Genomic DNA, 25,926 nt, shown 5'->3' on the forward strand with positions numbered 1-25,926 from the left:
TTTTCAGATAAGACTTTTGGGATAGATAAGCTAGGTTAGAAAGACATTGTGAAATCAAAGCTTTGACAAGTGGAATTTGTTAAAAAGTTATCAATGTTCAGCTTAAAAATAATCTAATAAAGGAACTTTAACCTTGAAAGAGTAAGGCAAATTTGTTTTTCCCCCGTTTTTTTTTCATACCAGGGCCACAGCCATCTCTGGGAGTTAGTTTTGGAACGCCATTCGGCTCAGGTATTGGCACTGGCTTGCAATCAAGTGGCCTAGGTTCTTCAAGCCTTGGAGGTACACTTTACCTTTTCTCTGTTGCATTTGAACTGACTGTAGCCTATACACATTTCTAAGAGGATCTGCTGCTATTTGGGAAGTTAAGGTTCCATCTGGCAAAAAGGATTCTCCGAACATAATCATTGCTTCCCAACACTAGCTTCAGAGCTTAACAAGGCATTCTGTCCTGTATGGAAAGGAGAATTAAAAAGCACTAAAACCAAGCGGCAGGGAGTTTTATGTGTTCCAGTCAGTGTGCTGAAATGTGAAATTGAGAATTACTTAGTTTAAATCAACTTAGTTTTAACTGAACTTTAAAAAATTAGTTCTAATATAACTTTGGAAACTAATCTAGTAGATCATATACATAGTCCAGATCGTTATCTTTTTTTTTAAACCTGAGAGTGACCACTTTAAATGGAATTAATTTTATTGTAAGTAAAACAGCTTGACTCATGTCATTTCTATGCACTCTGCATATTTGACTGTATACATATATAAGCAATTCAGATTATTCTAATTCCTTCCTAAATTAGTAAGGTAAGTCTATAAAAACATGCTCATTATAAATGCATTCACAATTCTTTGTGGATAATTGAGAGTTTATTATATTTTGACAAAAGTATTATAGGGTAATGAAGGTTCATGTATTTCCTCTAAAATCTAAAGACAGGCTATAAGCTACCACAGTTATCTAATACAGATTGTTCTACAGTGAGAATTTTACAACTCTGACAGGGAGCATAATCCCTCTTGAGTGTAGTCACTTTCCATCTTGTTTCTTATAGGCAGGGATAGCTCACTGTCAACTTAAGTATCTTAGCACACCATTGCAGAATAACAAAAAGAGTTCAAGCTCTGCTGGAGGTACATCTTAACTGGCATAGTGCTTACCTAGTGTGCATGAAGCCCTGGTCCCTAACTGCAAATACAGGCAGTAGGGACACATACCTGGAACCCCAGTACTCAGGAGACAGGAGGATCAGAAGTTCTGGGTCAGCCTCAGCTACATGGGGAAATAACATGAGACCCTGTCTCCAACATAACTACAGCAACAATACTAATTTGGAGCTTATGTAGAGAATTCTTGGTGAACTATCTTGAGTATTTAGAGTTTCTTCATGGACTCTGTATGATGAAAATATATTTTAAGAGGAAAGACTGTCAGTGTTAATATGGAGAGTAACATGGCAGAATTTACTGTTTTGGAGTAGTGGGTTGTCCTGCAGTTAGTAAGGACCAGAGTGTACTTACATTGGAATATTCTAGTATTGACACTATTGTGCAAGTCATGCTTGCTTATGAATTTAGCCAGCCTTTTTATTTCTCAGAAATGAAATAATGTTTCAGCTAAGCATATATGTAACAGTCTATACTCGTTTCAGTGGTGAAATAACCTATGTGATCTTGACTTCAGTAGCCTCGTTTAAAAATTGCTGCTTGGTCATAAGCTAGTCTGGGTAGTTATAAATTAGTGTCTTGTTCAGAATTAATCTGCTCAAAGAGTCTTATGTGGAGGAGTAAGCAGCAGACTGCCTAGCTAAGTCTGTGTTTGTGAACACTGCGTTTATTTGACCTGTGGTGGTGGTTGGTTTTCTTGTGAGTACCCTGTAATCTGTGTTTTATGTGCACTGTGTATTTCTCTATTACCTTTCACTAGGATTTGGAGCTAGCTCTGGTTTCGGATGCGGCACCACAGGGGCCTCCACATTTGGATTTGGAACAACAGATAAACCCTCAGGAAGTCTTAGTGCAGGTTTGTGTGCTTCCGCCTGAACTCCAGGCAGACCAAAAAGTGAAAACCACTCAACTGAAGATGATGCACATGCTTATTTCCAGGGACCCCTGAAGACCCCCAATTGCCCGAGGAAGCATGTATGCCAACTAGATTGTGTAGCCTTACCGCTGGGGGCTGGGTGTGACGAGACTTCTTAGTTCAACTTATAAACAGTTAACTAGAGATTCATTTGAATCCTAGCAACTGGCTTTACAGTTTAAGGCTTTTTTCCCCCTCATTAACCCAGTAGTTACGATTCGGTGGGTGGTTTTGGTTTTCATCCAGGAGAGCTTTTTATTTCTGTTTTGTGCTGAGGCAGAAACTAGGGTTTCCAGCCTAGGAAGCACTGTAGTGCTGCGCTGTTCCTCCAGCTGCTTTTCACTTTTCACTAGGAGCTGTGGCCTCGCTGAGCTGCCAGGCTGGCCTTGCACTTGTGCTTCGCCTCAGCCTGCCGAGTGGCTGGTGCGATAGGCCTGTGACGCCAGGCAGCCAACTAGGAAAGACAGCTCAGCCCAAACAGTTGTCAGGACTTCTGATTTTAAGGGGTTGCGTAGTTTATAAATGATGAATAACTTGACTCTTTGTTCATTTTTAAATAGGTCTAATTTACTTCTAGTAGAAACCCCCAAATTTTATCTACCTTTCCATTCAATTTATATTTGTAAATACTGACTTGTCCTAATGTGTGATATAGGGGTAAATAGCATGTCTAAAATAATGATGTAACACTGTTAAAAATATGTTCAAATTTAGGGAATTCCACTTACTGTCAGTAGTATTTAAAGGCTGCAGTGCTAGTGGAGTAAGACTTGTAATCAGTGGTATCAGGACTAGAATTTAAATACTGTGTTAGGTAACCAGGCCATGGTAATGACTCTTACACTATGCATTGTTGGCCTTGTCTTGCATTCAGGTGGGTTGAGGCTTCCTTGTGAGCCTTGGGGTTTAAGGGCCGCTGCAGATGCCTTGAGTGTCTTTCCTAAAATGTTTTTGGTGAGTCTGAGTAGGAAGACATTGACAAAATATGTAGGTAATGATGTAATGTAATTTTATGCACATATATACTTGTAAACAGAATAATACATGTTTGTATGTGCACATAAAACATGTTAGCATACAGGCGAAGTTTCTGGCAGCTTGAATTTTCCTGTAGATTTCAATTATCTGTGCTAGCTTGCTTTCTTGGTCTGTATCACCAGACTTCTGTCTCTCAAGATAACTTTTCAGCTGGTAGCTGAATCATTTTTCTGTAAAGTTCCATGTTAGAAATTCATGGGCCACAGGCCATTTCTGCTCTAATACATTGTGTATTCTCAGGTAGAAATTTTCACTCGTCCCTGTTTTTTATATTTGTTTTTGTGATTTAACTTCTCATTTGAATATTTTCTTCCCTGAACATAAGGCTTTGGCAGCTCAAGTGCGTCTGGGTTTAACTTCAGCAATCCTGGCATCACGGCATCAGCTGGTCTGACATTTGGGGTGTCCAATCCTGCCTCTGCGGGGTTTGGAACAGGAGGACAGCTCCTTCAGTTGAAGAGACCTCCGGCTGGAAACAAAAGAGGAAAGAGATAAACATGCGGGGCAATGTGTTGGCAGTGCTCAGTCGGTGCCGCTTAGTCTAGGAGTCTATTTTTCTAATGATGTAGTAATTGAACTGCATCTCGGGAGATTTATAAAGTTTTGATATTCCTCACTCTGGAAATTGAACTTTGTTTACCTTACCAAACACCCTTTTTTTGTGAATTCAAAATCTAGTTGCAGTTTTGTTGCTATTACTTTTGATTCTACATGTAAGAAATGTTGTGATTAAATTACCAGTTAATAGTAATGAAAAAAATCCATCAACCTAAACGTATGATTTATCGTAGTATTAATAGCACTGTTTGGTTGCTAAGGCTTATGCTGTGAATACATGCACACTGGTTTCTTAATGCAGATGGCATGAACCCTAGGGCCTGTGCCAGAAGTAGTTTGTTCCCTGAGAAGGCCTTTAGGACTGTGCTGCAGGGCGTCTTGTGGATATGTATGTAGTTGTATAGAGCGATGCACACAGTGTGTGTGCACATAAAACTATATTTACACAACTATAACTCTTGCCTCAGACTGTTCTCCTTTCCTAGTGTATTCAGTTATTCACTGTGTTTCTGATCCTCAGCACTTATCGCAGGGGTAGCCCGGGGTACCTTGTCCCTTCATCTGTTCACTAGACATAAGTGATGAGTGATGTGAGTATTGAGCCCGTCCAACTTGACTGCCCACTCTTGTGTTTCTATCTGTACCTTGACTCCTGGGGGCTACTCCAACTGAGGAATGCTGTAAGGTTCATCAAACATTTTAGAAACCTTTATTACCCTCTCTCTATATTCTAATGCTACTATATAGAATCTTTTTTTGTAAATGAGGTGGACTTTTAGGAGTGTATGTGAACGCGCAAAGAGCTGTTAAGCCAAATTGAATCTATGCAGGTGACGGACGCAGTGTGAATCCAGTAAGAGCCTGTTTAGCTGTTCCAGGACAGACTTCCTTCCAACAGGGCTGTTGAGAAACCAAATGAAGTGACTTCTCAGCCTCTTAATGTTGTGGGTGCTTAATTTGGACTAGAGAAACTGCATTTTCAGAAATGACTTTGTACTAACTATAAACTTCCTGGTTTGAAGAGTGACTAGAACTCCAGTGAATGCCACAGAGGTATGTCAGGGTGTGTCCATGTGACCTCTGTCTGCTGCCATTCTTGGTGTTGAGTGAGTGGAGAATCACTGTAACGGGAATTGCCTTAGGACCATGTCAGCGTGAAAGTGGTTTCCAAGTGGGATAAAAACATGAAATTGCACGGAAATAGTTTAATTTTTTTTTTTACTTAGAAGGTTTTGTATATAATGTTCATCAGTGAATATTTTCAGATTCATTTTCACCAAGGCACCTTTTTTCTAAAATAGGTGTGGTGTGTATAAATACATATACACATACATATTTTTAGTATAATGTTAGTTTGGTTTGATTATAAAAGTATTGTTGGTCTGTTTTATTTATCTGCATATAACAATGATTGGCATTCCTGAATTCAATATCCGCATCTTATGCATTAAAATAAGGAGAGTTATTTGTCTAAACTTGTTTTTATTTGTATATTTTTGTAATTCTGCAATCCTCAGTCCAGACTATGGTGGAAGATAGGAAAAAGGTGTACTTTGACATTTTAAATAACTATCAAGAATTGCATATACCATTACAAAAATACGCTTTGTTATTTTTTAAGGGCATTGTATTGTGCTGCAAATATCTGAATATTTATATTTCTCTGGGTTACTTTTTTCTTTATATACATTTTCATATGTTGAACCTCTGGAGACTTGTAACATTCATTGTGGTAGGAGTCAGAGTGTCGTCTTTGTCTCTTTTGTCTTCACCTTGTCCAGAGCCTATTATGGAAACAATAAAATTGTGTTAGTTGCTTTGAATCTTTGTAGGTCTCAACAGTTGTACGTATTTAATTTTATTATTGCTTCTTTATTCTCTTTGGTTAGCTTTTAATATTTCCTATGCTAGTAAGTTATAGTCTTGCTCTCTTTTGTTTTTAATGAAAGGCTAGAGACAATGTAGTAAATTCTGACTGGACAGATGGCCCAGTTGTTAAAGTGCTTGTTATGCTGGTGTGAAGACCAGAAATGCAAGTAAATGCTGCGTGGGCATGATACCCTCCTGCTTCCAGCCCCGAGCAGAGCAGAGCAGAGACTCCACAGCAGCAAGCTCCCTGCTGTGCCAGGAGACCCTGCCTCAGCCAATAAAGTGGAAGAGCATTAACTTCAGTGTGCATATCTACACACACACACACACACAAATGGGAAGAGGGAAGAGAGGTAGTAGGTTCTTTGTCATGTGGTTTTATCTTCTAAAAATTACAACATTAAGTAGCATAACTAAGGAGATGGGTATTTGAGTAAAAAAACAAAGGCTTCCTCAGCTGAGTCTCAGTCCTGTCCTGCGTCTGTCTAGGCAGACTGTTCTTAAAAAGTCGTATTGTGTGTCTGAGTGGTCATTCTGCTTTCTTTTTCTTCTCTTGTATTCTCATTTTATTGTTTTCTCTTAGCTCCTTTTTAAACAGGCAGGTTGCCTACAACAAAAAACCCACAAGTATTCTCAGACTTTGATGTTTTTTCCCCTTTATGGCATATTATCTACTGTTTGCTGTGTCAGCTCATAGAGATTGCCTTTTGCACACTTCCCTTCCCTATATCCTGGTGGCTGGGCAGGCATCTGTTCCCTGTTGATGGTCAGTCGAGCTCAGCTCTGTAGAAGTTGTGGTGAATAGCCTTGTACATGGCATGGTAGAAAGCCCAGAAAAGCTGACAGGAACCGTGCAACAGGCTGGTCAGCACCTCCACCATCTCACTGCTGTAACTAAATTACTCTCCCCTGCACTACAGATTGGTTGTGATAAATTCTGCTGCTTGCTTATGGGGCACTGGAGCAATCTATTCAGCAAGTTTGATAAAACCAACCGGGTAGGGGGAGGGGACAGAGAGGAAGAAAAGCCTGTCTAGCTGAATGGCCTTCATTCAGCCTTTAGACTGTTGATTGCTGGGCAGTATGTCTGTAGTAAAGCTGCTTTCTGCCTCTCAGCTTGGGTTTCTCTTCCCTTGGTTTGCTGCAGCGTTTCTGATACATTGACCAGAAAGTACTTTCACCTCTTTGGCCTCACCCACTACCCCCTGGGGTGTGTGGGAGTCTCAGGGCATTGGGAGTGGTGCTACTTGCCTAGCACCAGCGGGTCGATTAATCTGTAGATTGGCCCTCCTGGGGAACTGGCATAGAGCTCCCGAATGTGCACTTGAACCCAGGCCCACGAAGCATGTCAGGGGACCCCACTCACCAGACTGGTAGAACCCAGGTTCTTTTGGTTTCGTTCCAATTAACTTACTCCATTGAGTGGAAGAGATGAAGTACAACTGTCTACAAGTCCCAGAGCTGTCTGAGAACCTGGCTAAAACAAAACCAAGCAAGCAACAAACAAAAAGCAAAAGACAAAACCCAGCTCTGCAGTGGCTTCTGAGCTTTGGTCAAGGAGTGGAAGTGGAGTGAGTGAGCGTATCTCCTGACCATGGCAGGCGTGCGCAATCTTGTGTTTGCACAACTGCGTTAGTGGCTTGAGTACCATCTGCTGCACGGACCACAGAGTAAGCCGACACCTTTAGACGGTATTACAAAAAAATCTCCAAAGGGGATATTCAGGAGATGGGACAGTGTATGTCAAACTCTCCCAGAAAACTGGCCTTCTTGTGAGACAGATTTGCCATATTTAGGATGAGATGGCGCCACAAGGGGGTCACTGGATAAAGAGATAGATAATAAAGTGTTTAAAATTGTTGCAGATTGAGAGCACTATGATCAGTTTCCTTACATTGACTGGTGGCAGGATGTTGTCCTCAGTATGTGCTGCCTAAAAGCCTGCTTGGAAAAGAGCTATAAAATCAGTGGTAGATAGAGTAGAGAGAGCCTAATCCTGAGAAGTCTCTCTACCATGTGTACAGTTGTACCCCATCACTGCCACCACCTAGGTCACCAGCACCTAATGGGGAACCCTGATATCCTGGCCTTGCCAGTGCCAGCATCATCATCAACCCTGGTAGCTGAAGAACCATCACTTGGAACTGTCCCCTCCTTGGAAATTTAACTCCCTACACCCTGGTGGGAAAAAGCAGTGAAAGCCAGACCTCAGCCCCTTGGATATGGTAGATAGATGTACCATTCAATGAGATTTGAAGGCCCCTCTATTTTGATCATTTGGGACAGGTTCCAGGGAGGGGCACTGTACCTTCATTTATCCCTTTTTGCCGTTGACTAATTAAGTTGAAAAACAAAAAACCATCCAGCTCAGAACCAGTGTGCATATTGCCATAGAAAGGCCACTGGAAAGACAAATACCCATAGAAGACAGAATGCCTGCTCAGGTGCCAGGCAAGGAGAGAGGCTGGACAGTGAAAGTTAGAGGCTTTGCTGCCACAGAAACAGGAAGAGTAAGCTAGGCTGAATCCCACTGGGTGTGTAGGAGCATACAGTCAGGACACCCGCTGGAGCTGGCCAGTTGACCTTACATGGACACTGGGGCCACCTGTTTGGTTGTGATGTAACCCATGGGTCCCTCTTTTCAGAAGCACATTATTGATTTTGGGAGCCACAAGGCAGTCTTTCCTCGTCTGTAGCCGTGGGAGTCTAGGAAGCCATGAAGTTATCCCTGAGTTCCTATCCCAGCCTTGTGATACAGCACCTCAGCTGGGTTGGCCTGAGAACGCTGTAAGCTCAAATAACTTAATGCCCCAGGACCAGAAACCTACATTCTCAGAAGACCTGAAGCAAAAATGTTGACTCCTACTGGTCCCCGAGAAAAGAAATGCTGCCTGTTTAGCATGGCTGAGAAGCCACAAGAGGGACCTGAGTTCCCTCTCACAGGTTTTGATTTACTGGCTAAGGTTAACCCACTGGGCTCTTCTGAAATAATCCTCTAGTGGACACAGAATTAAGGCAAGGGACAGCCCACTCACCAAAGGCAACATCCCTCTTGAGGCACAAGTTTTGGGATGTTAGGGTTAAAAAACAGCCGTATACTGACTGCTCAAACACCAGATTCAGATTGATGGAAGTGTATTTGAACGCTGAACAGGGACTAACCAGTCAGGGCCACAGTCTGAACTTGGAAATCAGACCATGACATTGGTTTGCTTCTAAGGCAGGCTGTTTATAGGAAACACTGTACCCAGGTAACAACCAGGTAGCAGGGCAGGGGTAGAAGTATAGCATTTTGGTTAGCCAAACATAAGAATTGATTTTGCTCTGAGAATAATGTACCCAGGTGGCTAGACAAAGCATTATAAGCTGGTTGGCTGGGGTTTAGGGTAGGGGAGCTCTTGGGGGCTCTTCAGCTCTGGGAGTAAGGAACATAGCAGGATGCTGTGACCTTAACTCCAATAGAGCCTGCATTTATCTCTAACCCAAACAACATGCATTTATCATATATTGTTTTATTCTAAGCATTCCTGGTTTCAGGCATGTAGGGCCTGAGAACTTTAACCTAATTTTACTTTATAATTAAAATGGAGACTTGGAGTTAAATTGGTTTCTGATATGCTAAGAGCTAGTCATGCTAGGAACTAACGTAGGTCTCGATGGAGGAACTATACATTGGTTAAGCAGGTTACAATAGGGGGTTTTGTTGTTTTGGTTTGGTTTTAGTTTTTCGAAACAGGGTTTCTCTGTGTAGTCTTGGCTGTCCTGGACTCAACTTTGTAGACCAGGCTGGCCTCGAACTCAACAGCGATCCACCTGCCTCTTCCTCCCGAGTGCTGGGATTAAAGGCGTGCGCCACCACACCTGGTCAATAGGGGGTTTTAAATGTCTGGAAAAACTCTTAAAATGTAGAATTCTCTAGTCCCGTCAAATAGTCTGGGATACACCTGTCTTGCTAGGCCAGAAAAACAGGGCTGATCACCACCATCCAGTACAGAACTTAGGGGCAGTAAATCACAGTAACTTGGCACCCTGTCTCTAACCCTTACACCCTTCAGGGTCTGATTCTGCTCAGCTATTTTCTTTAGTGCTGAAGGACCAGCTTCTAGGTCCACACCCCCAGCTTGGCAGCCTATTTTTGCCAACAGTGGGGAAGTCCTGAAAATAGTGACAAAAGTCAATTAACTTGGATCAGATTGCCCCAGATTTAAAAATTCCTTTACCATTTTTGGCACTCTTCCAATATGTAGATGATGTATTCCTGGCCAGAGCCACTGAAGACGACTGGAGGGGGCATAGGCACTCTACCCTGCAACAGAAAACTGAGTAACAACTCTGGTAAAAAGCTCCATTCTAGTCAGGTATTCTGGTCTTTAATCCCAGCATTTGGGAGGCAGAGGCAGGTGGATCAAACTGAGCTTGAGGCTTGTCCGGTCTATATATATATATATATATATATATATATATATATATATATATATATATATATATATATATATAGACTCTTTAAAAAAACAACCTCACCACCCCCACAGATCTGCCAAGAAAGAGTTGAATATCCTGAGAGGAAGCAGGCTATTTGCTCTGTGAAGTTCTGCAGACCCCCATGTCAGATTTGAGGGTTTCTTGGAGAAGCTGGTATCTTTTTGGGTACCAAATTTCTCTGTTCGGTGATGGGGTGCAGCGGCTGGGTGGGGTGGTGGAGGCAGCTTCATGAAGCCACAGCACTGGAAGAAAGATCAATAGAAAGCTTTCCAAGAGAGCAGGCGGGTCCTTACAGCCTTTGGACTCCCAGATGTAATAAATCTTTACTTTTTATATGTGCATGAATATGCTGTAAGATGTTAGAGTCTTGGCATTACCTCATAGCTTATCTTTTTTTCAAAGGTTTATTTATTTATTATTATGTATATAGTATTCTGCTTGCATGCACACCTGGACACCAGAAGAGGGCACCAGATCTCATTGTAGATGGTTGTGAGCCACCATGTGGTTGCTGGGAATTGAACTCAGGACCTTTGGAAGAGCAGGCAGTGCTCTTAACATCTGAGCCATCTCTCCAGCCCTGCTTATCTTTCTAAACAGCTGGGCTCTATGGCTTTGAGCTGGCCACCCTATCTACATGTGGCACCCGATGCCACAACACTCTTGGTAAGTGTAGATTTAATTGTTGGTGCCATCAGCAATAACTTTGATGGGATACAAAGGCCAGTACTGGCTCACAAATGCTAGGATGGCCAGACATCGGGCAATGCCATGTGAAAACCCATGAATTGACCTACAAGGATTCAAAATCTTAAACCCTGCCATGTTATGCCAGCCTAGCCAGATGATCATGTAGCACACCTTACTGATGGCAGTTGTTTTCTAGAACAGCTCATTGGGTACTCTGATGACCCTCGGTTCTACCACTGAGGCAAAGCCTGTGCCCAAGGGGGTCAGCACAAAAAGTAGAACTCAGCTTCAACAAGAATGCTGCAGCTGGCAGTGGGATGGATGTAAACATAAAACTCTAGTGTGCTTGCGCCACGCTGTGTGAGCATGGGGCCCTATATAGAGAAAAGGGGCTGATCAGCTCAGAAGGGAAAGATATAACATATGGCAAAGAAAGCATAGAACTCTTAGCTGCTGTGGAGCCCCCTAAGCAAACAGCTGCCTTGCAGTGTTGAAGACACCAGAAAGGAAATGCTAACAACTTGTGGGGGCAGCTGCAGAGTAGATTGAAAACTACCAGCTTCCAAAGGAAGGGCAGAGCTGGCAATTGCTACAGCCTCGTTATCTCCAAACCAGCTGGGTATATGGCTTGGCTTAAGACTGAAAATGGGTACTGTCTCCCCAGTGGGTGGTGGAGACTTCAAAGATGGAGCTAGCCACCCCTGAGGACACGCCCTTGTATTTGTTGAAGGGTTCCATCACGTCAGCTGGTTGACACTTAGATTCCCTGCCCCCCTGCATAGCTTGACTACCTCATGATTGGAGTAACACCTGGGCTGAGGGCAGTAGAAAGCTGGGGTTGCCCCGTTTACAGAGCTCCCCTAAGGTAGGGGCTCCGAATGATTGCTTGTCCCTGTGTGCGCATCCTCAGGTTGGATAGAAGCCCTTCCTACTCTCATGGAAAGGGCATTTGAAGTTATATGGCTTCTAAAAGAAATCTTTTCTGGGCTTGGGTATCCTATTACTATAGGGTCAGACATCAGACACTGGGCCAGTGTTGGTGACAGAAGGTAGTACAATTGGTAGCTAGAGGGTTAAAAATCTGGCCGCTACACCAGCCATACCTTCCACAGAGCTCTTGGAAGGTGGAGTATGTGAACTGGACAGTAAAATAACAGATAAACTATGGCAAAGGGCTTACAAACTTTGTTAAGGATCAGATCTACTACCGAACAGGGCTTTCTGTTTATGAAATCCTTTATGGGCATCCTCCCCTAGTCAGGGGAATATGTTGTGGTTTATTTATCAGTATGACCTAATAACTTTTATTATCAGGCCTATAATTATTATTACGGTGCTATTTCCTAGCCCGCTAACAATCAAGACACAGACACCTATTATATTTTAAAATAGCCTTAGTTAACCTGGGGCAGGGCAGATATTAATCCCCTAAACTACCTCCCAGAGTTGGCCAGGTATCCCAAACCCTGCCCCAATCTCATGCCACCTGCTTCTAATAATTTCTATTGAGCTACCTCCCATCCACAGTCCCAAATACTTGATAATTATCATCATGTGGGCCAAATCTCCATGTGCTGCTTCCTCCACCTGGCCCATCCTTCCTCCTACTCTACTCCTCTGGTCTCTCTCCTTCCCAAGATTCTCTGTCTCCCCAGCCCTGGAACCTTAGCCACGCCTATCCCATTTGCCCTGCCCAGGAGTGATGGCCCTTTATTGGTCAAGCAGGAAGTTTCTTAGGCAAGGTTACACAGCAGCCTTGGGGTACAGAGACAGCAAGCAGTAATTAGCAAAGTATCAGACCAGCCTCCCACAGGGAAATTTAAAAGGATTGGGTAATATCACTTTAAGACAGCAGATACAGGATCTCTGCTCAGCCCTGGCCACCATTCCTTACACAGCCAGAGAACGATTTCCTGTAAGCCTAACTGCAAACACACTCCTTTAAACCAGGAGAAGCAGCCTGCAGAAAAGAATGCAGTACCCAGGCCCCAGAGCCTTCGCAGAGAGGTCGATTCACTGTCATTTTATCCACTCCCACTGCAGTCAAGATGGCCAGGACGACTCCCGAGATTCATCACAGCAAAGGGGATGCAGCCTCCAGTACCTGGGAATGTGTTCTGGATCCAGCGACCCCGAGCAAGCTGACCATCCGAAGGAGTCCAGCTGCTCCAGCGAAGAACCTGAAGCGGTCAAGAGACAGAACCAGACCAGAGAACAGCAGCCCCGCTTCAGTCGCTCCCGCAGCGGACTGACCTACTCATGAGCCGTCGGTGGGACGAGCAAACTGCTGCTCTTCTTACTGTCTCCCGAATGCAGTGCCAACGACTTGCTTTTACCTCTTCCAGTCCGCCCACTTTGTGCCTTGGTACAGGATTCAGATGGCTGCCCCAGCAGATGGGACCAGTGGCCAGAGGCTCCTGTCAGCCGTCTCTTTCCTCTTTTGCACAGGGTGCATGGCTGTTACCTCTTGCTGTTAACTTGCCTCTCTGTCATGGTTTCTGGACCATTCTGTGACTCTTGCATATGGTCACCTGGATCCTGCTCTGACCCACTATTTTGAATCTCAGGAAAAGGCCTCAACCCGTGAACGTAAAACCCAGTGACCCTGTTTTAACCCCTATTAGATTCCCACCTTCCTTTGGGAATGGTTTGAAAGTTCAAAGATGGAACGAATCCCTACTAACAAAAAACAAAAAACAAACAAACAAACAAACAAACAAAAAACCAGGCAGCGCTCAGAGAGGCAGAGGCAGGCAGATCTCTTGTGAGTTGAAGACTAGCCTGGTCTACAAAGTGAGTTCAGGACACCCAAGGCTACACAGAGAAACCTGTCTCAAAAACCAAACAAACCCCAGAAAACCAAAAACACAGGCTCTGCACCGAAGACGATCTCTTTTGGTGTATGTGGGAACTTAAGACAAGCTCAGTCCACACGACAGGCCATTTGGCGGCCTCCAACAAGGATGGAAGTACAGTCAATCAAATAAGTCACACGCAAACAGCCCTCCTCTCTGCTGGGTGTAGGATGAGTTAGCTGTAAAATTCTTGGGGCTAACTGGTTCCCAAAAGAAATCGAGGCCACCATGGTGAAGGCATGCCTTCAGTTGGGTAGTCGCGTTGCCTCCAGGTGGGTGTACCCACACCTTGCTGTGAGTCAGGGGTGTGTAAGCATTTGGACTTTACTGTCTTCAGTTCAGCAAGCCCAGAATTGAGAAAGGGTCTCTGGTTTGAAATACACGTAACCAACCCTGGGACCGTCGTGCAGTGCTGACGGGTTAGTGTCCTGCACTGAGCCCCCAGCTATGCAGTGTTCTTTCTACTGTGAGGCTGCACTCTGTTCTTAATTATGGCAGAGACTATAGTCTAGTCTCTAGACTATGGGGAAGCAAGCTCACTTCTCCTGTGGGCAGCTTAATATGTTTGGGCCCGAGATTTTAGTATCTTTACTCCAAAAGACTCAGTGGTGAAGATCCTCTAACCACACTGGGCGAAGCTCCCGTCCACTGTCCAGTTTTCTCACCTCTGACAGGGATGGAAGGATGTTGAGCCCCAAGTGGAGTGTCGGCTCTGTGGGAGAACAGCACGTGCTGAACTCCACCAAGTTTGCCAGACTCCAATCGATGGGTGCATCGTTTCGCGTGGCCGTTTTCTCCCTGCCCCCTCTTGAACGGGGGAACAGCCAGAGGCAGATACTGCTGAGATAGAAGCAAACAGCAGCTATAAAAATTGGAGATCAGGAGGACAATGACTTGACCCTCTGAACATATAACTCAGTAGCCACTGGCATAGGAGATAGGTCTCATGGCTAGCGTACTGTCCCTGTAGGGTAGCCGTCATTAGGCCAGGCGATGTTCTTGAATTTGTGACTAATACAACTTAAAACTGCTCCTGAATTGCTAGCCAATCAGCAAGACAGGATATGTAGAGTAGTTTATCTAAACCCCTTGGTTTTAGGCTATCTGCTTGTCTCTAAAGAAGGTTCAGCCTATACAGAACAGCAGAGGCTGTAGGGGACATCCCAGGCAGAATGGCAAAGCTTGCTCACGCCCCATTCCAAATATTAAAGGCTCTGGGGCCCTGGGTATTTATTTGGAGGATGGTTTGGATACTTGGGGGAGTTCAGAACCCTTATAGGTGCTATGCTTTGAAATCCTGGGTCGTTGGTTGCTTGATTCCCTTGGCTAAAAACATCTCTACGCTCATAGAGAGCACAACTCAGATAAAAGCTGACCCTCGTGTTACGATGCTTCGGAAATACAAGCCTGTAAGCCAAGATGATGCTCCATGCCCCCAAAAGGACGACTCTGGTAGAAAGCCTCAAGAATCAACAGGCTTAGCCGGGCGTGGTGGACCACGCCTACAATCCCAGCACTCGAGAGGCAGAGGCAGGTGGATCGCTGTGAGTTCGAGGCCAGCCTGGTCTACAAAGCGGGTCCAGGACAGCCAAGGCTAACACAGAGAAACCCAGAAGAGTATAAAAGTCTCCATCCAGCTAACCGGCCTTCAGGAGGCTGGTTGAGTGCTGGCCTAGTGTGTGTCTATAGTAAACTGCTTCCTGGCTCTCAGCTTGGGTTTCTCTTCCCTTGGTTTCCTGTCTTTCGTGCATGTTTAACGTTTCTTTGTGACTGATTCTGAAAGGGTTTTGTTAAGTGGGATATAAAGTATATGCCTTGACGTTCGATTGTCTCCGCCCTCAAGTTGCGCTGTACATCCTTCCTAGTGTGTGGCAGTATCCATTTCCTCAGAGTCTCTGTAATACTGGTTCTCAGTTGTAAATCGATTCTTGTTGGGCCTGAGCTTTCAGATGCGTTTAATATGTTTAAATGTTTGCCCACACATGTCAGCTGTTTGCATTTGTGAAATTGCAAGCAGCAGCTTTTGTCTTCTTTGTTTGTTTTGTTTTTACACCAGGTCACTTGGCAGTTTTTTTTTTTCCTGGTTGGCTTATAAGATCTGTTAGTGGGTACTAAAAAAATTTTTTTTCCTGTGAGATGTTTGGGATGAACTGGGTTCAGACCTTAACACTGTGGTCTTTTCTAATCTGGACTTCATTCTTTTCAGCAGAAAATAAACCTGACACGCACGTGTAGTTATATTCAGAAAACAATCTGCTACAAACAGTTTACAAACAGTCTTTTGTTCACTCTTTTTGTTTTTGTGTGGGATATCTATTCTTTGGTATTTTGAGACAGGACTTGGTTGTCCTGGACTCACTTTGTAGACCAGGCTGGCCTTGATCTCACAGAGATCCCCCTGCCTCTGCCTCCTGGAGTGCTGGGATTAAAGGTGTGCACTACCTGGCTTGTATTTAATTTTTACTGACAGTTTTGTTCGTTTGTGGATTTTAGTCGTTTTCACTTCCATCTTTTTTTTTTCCTCATTCTCCTTTTCTCCAGTGGAAACCCTTTCCCCCCAACAAAGCGCCCTCCTGGTTTGTTTTGTTGTTGTGTGTATGGGCGCTTTGCCTCCTTCTTATGTCTGCACCGCGTGCTTGCCTGGTGCTGGAGGAGGCCAGAGGAGGGCGCTGGGTCCCTCGGAACTGCAGTTAACAGATGGATGGTTGTGAGCTGCCGTGTGGATGCCGGCAACAGAAGCTGGGTCCTCTGGAAGGGCAGCCAGTGCGTCTAATGGCTGGTCATCTCTCCAGCCCCACCCACTCCTGTCATTTCTCCCTTTTGCGTGTGACCTGCTGAGGTTCGAGTTTCTTGCCTGAGTGTTGACTGGGAAGCTATTTCCAAGGGCAGCTGTATCACTAAGGAAATGACGGCGCACCCCACCCCCACCCTCGCCCTGCTAACAGCTGTTGAACTGTCAACAGTAGTCCTTTGGGAGGACGGGGCTTCTCTGGCTGTTTTGGGTTTTAGCTTCTTTTCAGTTTATTTTCGTGTTTTGTGATGTAGCTCAAAGTCACATCCTCCTGGTGCTGCCCCTGAAGCTGGGGTTGCACATCTCCAGTGTTCAGCATCTAGGATAGTTACTGTTTCAGATATGTTTTCATCAAGTCTGGTTTTTCTTTAAAAAGTCTCACTGAGATTTTGATTTTATTCACACACAGTTACATTAGCATTCTGATTTGGAGAGAAGTGAAAAGGGGGGGGGGGAGACACAGTAAAACAGTGGCAGAGCTCTTGCCTAGCAGAAAGCTCTGAACTAGGAACACTTCCTAGTTCCCCTTCAAATCAAAGCCATGAAGACAAGTTACTGCGGGTAACTTACTATCCTACTAATCTCAAATATTTATTTATTTGCAAAAAGTGACCATGATATCTCTGGAAATACTGTTCTGGACTATTCATTTTTTGTCATTTTGCATCAGCGCTGAGTTTACATTTTTTTCCTGTGTCCCTCTCCTGTGAGTATGCTAGTCTGAACCCAGCTTAAGGCTTGCTCACAAAGTGGTTCTTTTTTTTTATCACAGTATTTACTGTGCCGAACCTGTCCTGGGAAATCACACTTGACCATCACGCACCTGACCTTATAGGAGCCTCGTATCAACCCAAGAGCAAACATCTCATAAAGTTTTCTTTCGTTTTTGTTTTTGCTTTATTTTTGCCACAACGGAGATTGGACCCAGGGTTTTGTCACACATAGAAGGGCAAGTGCTCTACCACTGAGCTACACCCCCAGCCCTCTTCCTGTTTTTTATTTTGAAACAGGATCTTGCTGAGTTGCTCAGACTGGCCTTGAACTGTAGCTCAGCTGGGCCTTAAACTGGTGATCCTCCTGTTTCAGCCCTCAGAATACCATAGATTACAGACCTATGCCCCGAGGCCTGGCTAGACATCTCTAGTTTATAGAGGAAGGAACTACGGCTGAAGCTAAGCAACTTGAGGTTTCGGGACCATCGAGTCACAGAGCTGAGGCTTGGACCCAGCTCTGTTCTATTCCAAAGGGTAGTTTCTAGCTGGTGTCTGTGGGTTGGCACAGTACGCTGATGGGCAAGCCAGCTGCTGCAAAGCATCAGGGTACTGGCGTCATCTAACTTATGTGAGTGATTGCAGTCATACCGCGGGCTGTACAGCAGGTTAAGAAAGCTAGGTACCAAGGGCTGGGAGAGTTTTAAAGATGAAGTTGGTCCAAAGAAGAGGTAGCCTATCTTCACTGAGAGGTTCTTGGAGAAAATGCACTTGGACCAGCAAACAGGGTTAGGACTTTGCCTGTCCTGGAGAGGGCTGAGGGGCAGCCGTAACTACTGGATTGTTAGGAGTTGTCGAAGAGACCTTTGGAAGCTTGTGTCAACTCCTGCGAAAGACCAGCTCTTGCCTGTGCAGAGAACTCCAGCTGGCCTTTTAAATAGCCCAAGAGAATGCCTAGGACGGAGAGAAAAGATTACCGGCCCCAGAGTGGTCTTTTACTTTCCTTGTTCGATCCAATGCATTTCTTTTTCTTCTAACTAATCTACTTGTCAGTACAGTCAGAATTGCCGTGCTGCCTCTCCAAGATTGCAGGGTCCCTGAGTGTTGGAAGCCGAGAGAATAGCTTGCCTGTATTCATGCATTCAGCACACATTTCATAATCCCTTGGTGTTGTCTGGCACTAGTGTGAGGTTAGGGTGTTATCAGCAAAGGGAAAGGATGCTTTTGGTATCTAGTAATGTTAGCTGTCAGCCCTAAAGGGGCCAGAACCTCCTCTTAGGTGCGCCCTATAATACCTCCTCAGCCCTGGGAGGTGAGCGCCACCTCTTAACAGAGGAGGACCTGAGTATAAAGACAAATAGCCTACCAGGGACGGAACCAATAAACGACTGGACCTAGATACAAACAAGCAAACCGTGTGCTTATTAATTTAACTACACACTGCAAGGAAGGATTCTTGTTAGTCGATAGAGACACAAAGAAAATTAATTTGGCTTGAGAGTCAGAACGCTAGTTGGTTTTTAGCAATGAGCATGCATTTGCTGAGACAAGCCTTTCATTAAAAGGAGCCCTTGGGGGTGGTGAGGCTGGCTTAGGGTAGAGCAGAGTGCTGTAAATGGTCTAGAGTTGAACACATTAAACAGCTCTAAAACGCAAGCTGTGCTACACCCCACGTCGCTGCTCAGCCTGTTTGTGTCTTGCGCCCTAGTCAGTCTTCATTCCTGTTGGTAGCTGCATGGCTCCGCCTGCACTGTTTAACTCCGTCCTGGTGACTGCAGAGTATCTGTTTTGTACACTACTAGAAGTAATCCTGCTGCTAGGATGGGTGGCGTTGGTGTCTAGTCGCGGCAGCTCTAGTTGCTGTGTGTGACCTCCTTTGCCCTTGAACGGGGCCACAGAAGCAGCTAAGTGAACGTTGTGCGAAGTGCTGACACCCAAGACGCAAGCGCACATCCCAGGCGTCCTTCATTCGGAACCCTGGCCACCTGCCGTCGGATGGACAGCAGCACCTCGCTCTGGTGCTTTCCCGTGTTAGCAATGCTCCTGTGTTCCGAAAAACGGAAAAGGCAGGAGGAAGATTCCCCTGTGTGCCTGTCTCTCCTGTAATTTTACCCTGTAACCGAACTCGAGGACTTTGGAGACCAAGTCCAGATAAACATCACAAGTGTCCTGTCGAAGTCCTAGATTGTGTCTCTGCAGGTACTGCTTTGAGAATGACAATAAATGTCACTGGACCTCCTAGACTGTGCTGTTGGAGCTATGACTCTACTGAGTTTAAAAACTGCCTCTCTGAGACAGATCTTGTGTTGTTTCTTTTCTTCAGTAACCTCAAGTGTGTGTGTGTGTGTGTGTGTGTGTGTGTGTGTGTGTGTGTGTGTACACACACACAATTTCAAATACAATTTAAAACACAATTGAAAATTGTCTCTGTGTTTTAATTTTTACTGAGAAAAATTTGAATTTAGTACACACAGTTTTATGATGGTACTTCAGATAGAATTGTTTTGTTGATCCTCACCGGCCTCCTCTCATGTCCACACCCACACCCCATAGCCTCCTGGGCGCCTTCATGTCTCATGCATCCTATTGCCCACCCTTCCCTGCTCAACTCCACATTTTCCCTCCTGTGGTCCTTCCTAGTTTTATAGCTGTGTTCTCACCCCTCTCCCACACATGCACATACACATACACACATAACCCAGGATCCACATGTGAGACAGAACATGCGATTTTTGTCTCTGGGAGTCTGGGTTGCTTTGTTTACCCTAATGCCTTCCAGATCGTTCATTTTCCTGCCATCTCTATAGATGCTGCCCAGATACTTAGTCTGCCTTTGAAATTGTTCTTCAATGAGAGTTTCACCTAAGGTATTTTGATCATTTGACCCCTAACCACAACAACTTGATGTCCTTTTTTTTTTAATTTAAAAAAAAATAACTGTCTACCTCCGGTTTGTAATTGTCTATATCCTTATGGTCGTGTGGCCATCCAGTAGGACATCGGCAACCTACTGGGAGTTGCACCATTAAGGAAAATTGATGCTCCCAATCCCAGAAGCCTGTTCATTCCTCCTCAATTAGGAGCCCATGTGCCCCTTCCCACTCCATGGTAGAGAGTTGGCTGGACTGTTTTAGCTCAGGCAACCACAGCTGCTGTGAGTCCTGGGGACAGTGACCCTGTCATGCCCAGAAGACACTGTTCTCCCTGATCTCTAGTGCTTACAGTCTTCCCACCTCACTCTTCCTGGGAGATGTGGAGGAGCTGTGATACAGATGTCCCATTTGTGGCTGAGTGCTCCATGGACATGCTCCACGTGACAAATTGTGAGTTTCTGTGTTAACTGCTCTCCACTGCAGAAAGAAACTTCTCTCACAAGGTCTGAGAGCTGCACCAACCTACCAGCAGAGATAAGATTTTAGAAGGCTGTTTGATGCTGTGTGAATTTAGTGGGATAAGAACAGTAGGCTCACCTCAGCGCTTGTAAGCTCACCAACCATGGGTTCTTGGCCAGATTTGCAGTACCAGGCATATGTGTTTCTTCCTGTGAAGCAGACTTAAAATCAAACAGACAACTGTGAGTTACCCTCATAACATGTGTGCCCCTGTTGCACTGTGTATCACGCCATGATGGTCATTACTGTAACTGACTGAGTTCACAGCTGGTAAGACCATTGATAATTTCTCCTATAGCAGCCTTCATAGTCAAGGCTAGGCAGCAAGAAGGAAGCTTTCTAGTCAGTACCAATTTGATGTCCCTATGAACTATGAGCGATGCTGTCTTCAGCAACAGGGTCTTGCCATCAAGTTCCCATGAGCAACCAAAGCAATGGACATACCCTGTACTTTTGGGGTTCTCTGTGACCCCTCTGATCAACAACTCAAAGAAAGTATCCTGTAGCCCGAGTTTGTTACTTTGTGGTTTCTTCTTTCTTTGACCCTTCTCCACCCCTTTTCTTCCACCCTTTAACCTCCTAACACTAGATAAGAGAGGAAAAAAGGAAAGAGGAAAGGAAAGAGATCCCTGAATAAGGTCAAGGGTCAGAGATTAGGCGTGTAGAGTTCCTTGGAGCAAGTTTGCGCTTCATCATCAGGATACCCAAAGTCTTGTTTCTTCTTCGACTATGACTAAAATACTGAACAGCAACAACCGACAACCAGCCAACAACCCCTCTAAATGACCAACTTGGGGCTCTAGCATGTATATACCATCTGAAAAACTCCCAGATTTCCAAAGGTCAGGCAGTCACAGAAACTGTCTGTAGCTGGCAAAACCACATCTCTGCTAGAGCAAGAGACAAATCATAGTGAGCTGCTACAAAGTAGCCCCACATCCCCATACCTGGGAATAAAACAAAAATATTGTCTTAATATATTTGTGTAATATATGTGTACACACACACACACACACACACACACACATAGAGAGAGAGAGAGTTTGTTTTTGTTTTTTGAGACGGTTTCTCTGTGTGGCCCTGGCTATCCTGGTACTCTTTCTGTAGACCAGGCTGGCCTTGAACTCACTGAGATCTGCCTGCCTCTGACTCTCAAGTGCTGGGATTAAAGACATGAGCTACCACGACCCTCACTTCTTTTGTTTTGTATGGTGTGTGTGTGTGTGTGTGTGTGTGTGTGTGTGTGTGTGTGTGTGTGAGTGTATGTTTTAAAGAAACCAAAATTCCAGAATTCTCACTATAGAATCCTGCATCTGGCACTGGCATTTTTATTTGGCAACCTATGGCTTCTGGGAGGAGAGTCACACCCCTTAAAGGATAACTCCAATTAAAATTTATGTGGGCACACACACACACACACACACATACACACACACACACACACACACACACACACACACACGGAACTTAGAAAATAATAGGGTTTCCAATTTTTTTTCAAACATCCTTTGTGTTATTTCTCTCTCGACATCCTTTTCTGTCTTATCCTCCTGTCCCTCAAACCTGGTCACTTTTTAGTTTCTTGGATTCTACAGGAATTTGTGTAAACACACAAATCTAAAGAGCCACACATGAGTGAGAGCATGCAAGTCTTGCCTTCCTAGGTTGGAGTTTAGTTTGCTTATTCTATATAACAATATTCCCCCCTCAAATAGATGATAGTCTGATTAGCTTAAGCTCTTGAAAATGCTATAATGAATCTCAATTTTAAAAATTCCAAGTTGGAAACTTTGAAAAGTGTCATTTTGAAGCTACTCACAGATGTGGCTTTTTAAAAAATTATTTTAAGAACTTTATAAAACAGTTATGGTTTCTTTCTTCTCTGGCCCCTTGTCAATGTTGCATACTGTAAACACAGCACTATTAGGCTATATCTCTTAACTTTTTGTCTCCAAGATCTCATGTTAATATCGTAATATAAAACATAATCCAACTTAAAGTCACATGGTCTTTGAATTTTTCAACATTTTAAATGCCCAATTTAAAATCCAATTGCTTTTAAAAGTCCAAAGTCTCTCAAGTAAAATTATATATATATTTTTTTTCCAAGAGGGAGGGACCAAGGCATAAATCTACCACACTTAAAAACAAAAACAAAATATCTAGCACTGTAGCTCCAACGCCTGACATCTGGGACTTGTGATCTTCTGGGCTTCAAGGGGCTTGGGCAACTCCACTTCTCTAGTGCCATCCATAATACACATAGCTTGTGTCATAGGCTCCGGCCAGCTCCACCCCACATCTACTATCCTTGGTGGTCATAGCATGTGTGTGCTGTCTATGGTCTTGGAAACTCCATTATTCTGGGGTCTGGCCTCAACTGCTCTCCATGACCCCTTCATGTCCTTACAGCCAGTACCATCTGGCCATCTCTTACATATCAAGCTCTGCTTTTATCTTGAGGAGCAGTTGTGGTCTTCCTCTGGATCATCGCTTCTGTGTGGTGACTCTGAGAAACATAAGACCATTTTGCCTCAGTAATGCTGGTCTCTTCTAATCACACCCAATTACTTAACCATGGCTATCCAATATTATTTGTCCCAAGAAGCAAAGTTTCACTGCAGCTTTGCCAGTCTCTTATTAATCACAACTGATTCTTGAATCTCAGCTAGCCAGAAACCACAGATTCTTAATTTAGACATATCCCATGAATAGCCCTGATAGAGTCTTGGCTTCCCTTGGAAACTTCATGTGCCAGGCCTCCGCCATCTGTGTGTTTCTTTACACACTCTTATCTTCTTCCAAACGCTTCCACAAGTCCGCCCTAAATTAGCATGGTCAAGTCTGTCACAAGGACACCCCATAGTCCTGGTATCAGGTTCTGTCCTAGTATGCTTTCTATTGTGATAAACATCATTACCAAAACAACTTGGTGAGGAAAAGATTCCTTTGGCTTACACATCCCAATTACATCCATCATTGAGCTAAGTCATGGCAGGAACTCAAGCAGGAGTGGTCACAGAAACCTTGGGGGAAATCAGCTTACTGACTTGCTCTCCGTGGCTTGCTCACTCAGCTTGCTTTCTTACACAACCCAGAGCTGTTTGCTCAGGATTGGCACCACCCACAGTGGGCTAGGCCCTCATCTCTGCCATCAGCTTATAAAATACCCCTACCGACCTGCACACAGATCAGTCTGAGAGAAAATAATTTCTCAGTTGAGATTCCCTCTTCACAGGCCACTCAAGTTTGTGTCAAGTTGACAAAAACTTAACCAACACACTCCCATTCTTTACAACTCCAACAAACACATTTCCTTCTAAATTTTATGTGTTCTTTTTTTTAAAAAGTTTTTATTTTTGTTTTATTCTTTATGAATGGATGCTTTACTTGAATGTATGTCTGTATACTGTTTAAATGGCTGGTGTCCTCAGAGGTCAGAAGAGGGCATTACATCTTCTAGAACTGCAGTTACAGATAGTGAGCTGCCATGTGGGTGCAGAGATTTGAACCTAGCTCCTCTGTAAGAGACACCAGTGCCCTTAATACTGAGCTGTCTCTCCAGATCTATGTTCTCTCTCTTAAAAAAAAAAAAAAGAATTCCACTGGCGCTACTTATTGTTGTCAGTATGTACATGGCTGTAGAGCCATGTATGACTGGAGCATGGGTGGCCTCTCATCGACTATCCCAGAAGAAACCAGACTTCTTCTCCAAACAGTCATCAACTGCCAGCAGTTCCTCAGCCTGTGCTGGGGCTCCGTGAGTCACCACCCCTCCATGGTGAATTTTTGGCTGGTTTTGTACATGGAGCCATAGTGTCTGCGAGATCAGAAACATAGCTGGAAGAGTCAGATATTTCTTTATGGTTTGCTACGAAGTTCATAGTCTCTTTTTTTTTCTCTTCTTACATGACCAGTCCTAGACCTATCTTTACACTGAAAGAAATACAAATGGCTCTTAAGATTAAAATATTATAATAATAATAATAATAATAATAATAATAATAATAATAATAATAATGAGGAGAAGGAGGAAGAGGAAGAGGAGGAGGAGGAGGCGGCGGCGGCTGCTGCTCCAGACACCTGTGGTGGTGATGTAGCCTGTGGTGGTGATGTAGCCCGTGGTGGTGGCCTGTTGCTGGGCTCCTGCTGCTGCGGTTCAGTTCAACTACTGTTTAGTAAAGTCAAGTCTGTAGAGTACACTTCGTGCAATGAAACTGTCGTCATCCCTTGCAAGGGATCCTTAATGTGGAGGCACAAAGCACTGAAGAGAGATGTATGTGAAATGGAAGTTGAACAAAACATATGTTTTCATCTACGATGGAAGCAAGAAACAGTTCAAGCGCAGTGGCTAACTTTACCAGCACAAAAAATCGCAGTCTCAGACTTACTGAAAGGCGATGCCTCTTTGAAAATGGATCAGCATGATGCTGTCATGGGAAACTCTACATGTGATGTCACAGAATTATCCAGAGAAGGCAAAACAGTTATAGAGCTGAATTACTGTATGGTTTTCTCCAAATGAAAAGATCCTCGTTGTTATTTTCCCAGTTTTGGCTATGCTCCTGTTCTGGGGAAAGTTTGGTATTTTAACACTTATTATAAATCCAGTCGTACAAGTAAGAGAATCATCCTGCTCCTCATCGCTGGGCTGGTGCTCAATGTCATCATCATGGTTGGAGCCATCTTTCTCATCCCTGGAGAAAACCCTATGAAGAATGCTTCTGGGCTTGGCCTCATTGTAATCTCTGTAGGAATATTAATGCTGTCTCAATACAATGTACTTATGACAGCTTTGGGAATGGCCTCTTTCACCATTGCCATATTGATCACTCAAGTGCTGGGCTGTGTCCTTGCTTTGGTTGGACTGTGTCTCTGCATCATGGCTTGTGAGCCCGTGCACGGCCCCCTTTTTATTTCAGGTTTGGGTATCAGAGCTCTAGCAGAATTACTTGGACTAATTTATATGAAATCTCTTGCTTCCAACCAGAGGCCTATACAACCTCCTAGGAAAGCTGTGGAGGAACCCCTTAACGCATTTAAAGGATCAAAAGGGATGATGAACGACGAATAAGTGAAGGGAAGTGACGGACAGTATTGAGAGTCAGCCGTGGAGGAGTGCACTTGTGTTTCAGCACCGTGGCCTTGATGACTCACAGCTGGAAAGATGAACACAAGCCACAGAAACTGACTTTCATCTATGAAAGAACATGTCATTGACCCATAGATGATTATTACAGTTAAGTTTATATTCAAAGCAGCTGTAACTTACTTAATAAAAGAACTATGACACGTGTTGTGTAAAAAATAATAATAAATATTATTATTATCATCATCCAAGATTTACTTATTTATTATGTATACAGTGTTCTGCCTGCATGTAACACCTACAAACCAGAAGAGGGCACCAGAGGGCACCAGATCTCATTACAGATGGTTGCGAACCATCTGTTATGGACCT

At 44.1% G+C, this 25,926-nt stretch overlaps 1 protein-coding gene and 1 pseudogene across 3 annotated transcripts in view; both read left to right on the plus strand.

Moving 5' to 3' along the window:
• The window catches only part of NUP58 (nucleoporin 58), a 57,858-nt gene that overhangs the window by 29,344 nt on the left and 2,588 nt on the right, over positions 1 to 25,926 (plus strand). Inside the window, exons 13-15 of one of the 2 annotated variants that reach the window (XM_084767115.1) lie at positions 184 to 282; positions 1,925 to 2,020; positions 3,444 to 5,499. In XM_084767115.1, the coding sequence (XP_084623241.1) occupies positions 184 to 282; positions 1,925 to 2,020; positions 3,444 to 3,613 (365 nt within the window). In that variant the 3' untranslated portion in view covers positions 3,614 to 5,499. Of the gene's footprint in view, positions 1 to 183; positions 283 to 1,924; positions 2,021 to 3,443; positions 5,500 to 25,926 lie in introns of those variants that run through there. The other variant, XM_084767116.1, reaches the window with a different exon arrangement.
• Positions 20,324 to 25,743, plus strand: LOC311589559 (leukocyte surface antigen CD47-like; annotated as a pseudogene). Its single transcript has 2 exons — positions 20,324 to 20,396; positions 24,584 to 25,743. The product of its transcript is annotated as a leukocyte surface antigen CD47-like (transcript).

This window comes from Acomys minous, assembly GCF_964271855.1.
Source record: "Acomys minous genome assembly, chromosome: 18".
Taxonomy (NCBI): domain Eukaryota; kingdom Metazoa; phylum Chordata; class Mammalia; order Rodentia; family Muridae; genus Acomys; species Acomys minous.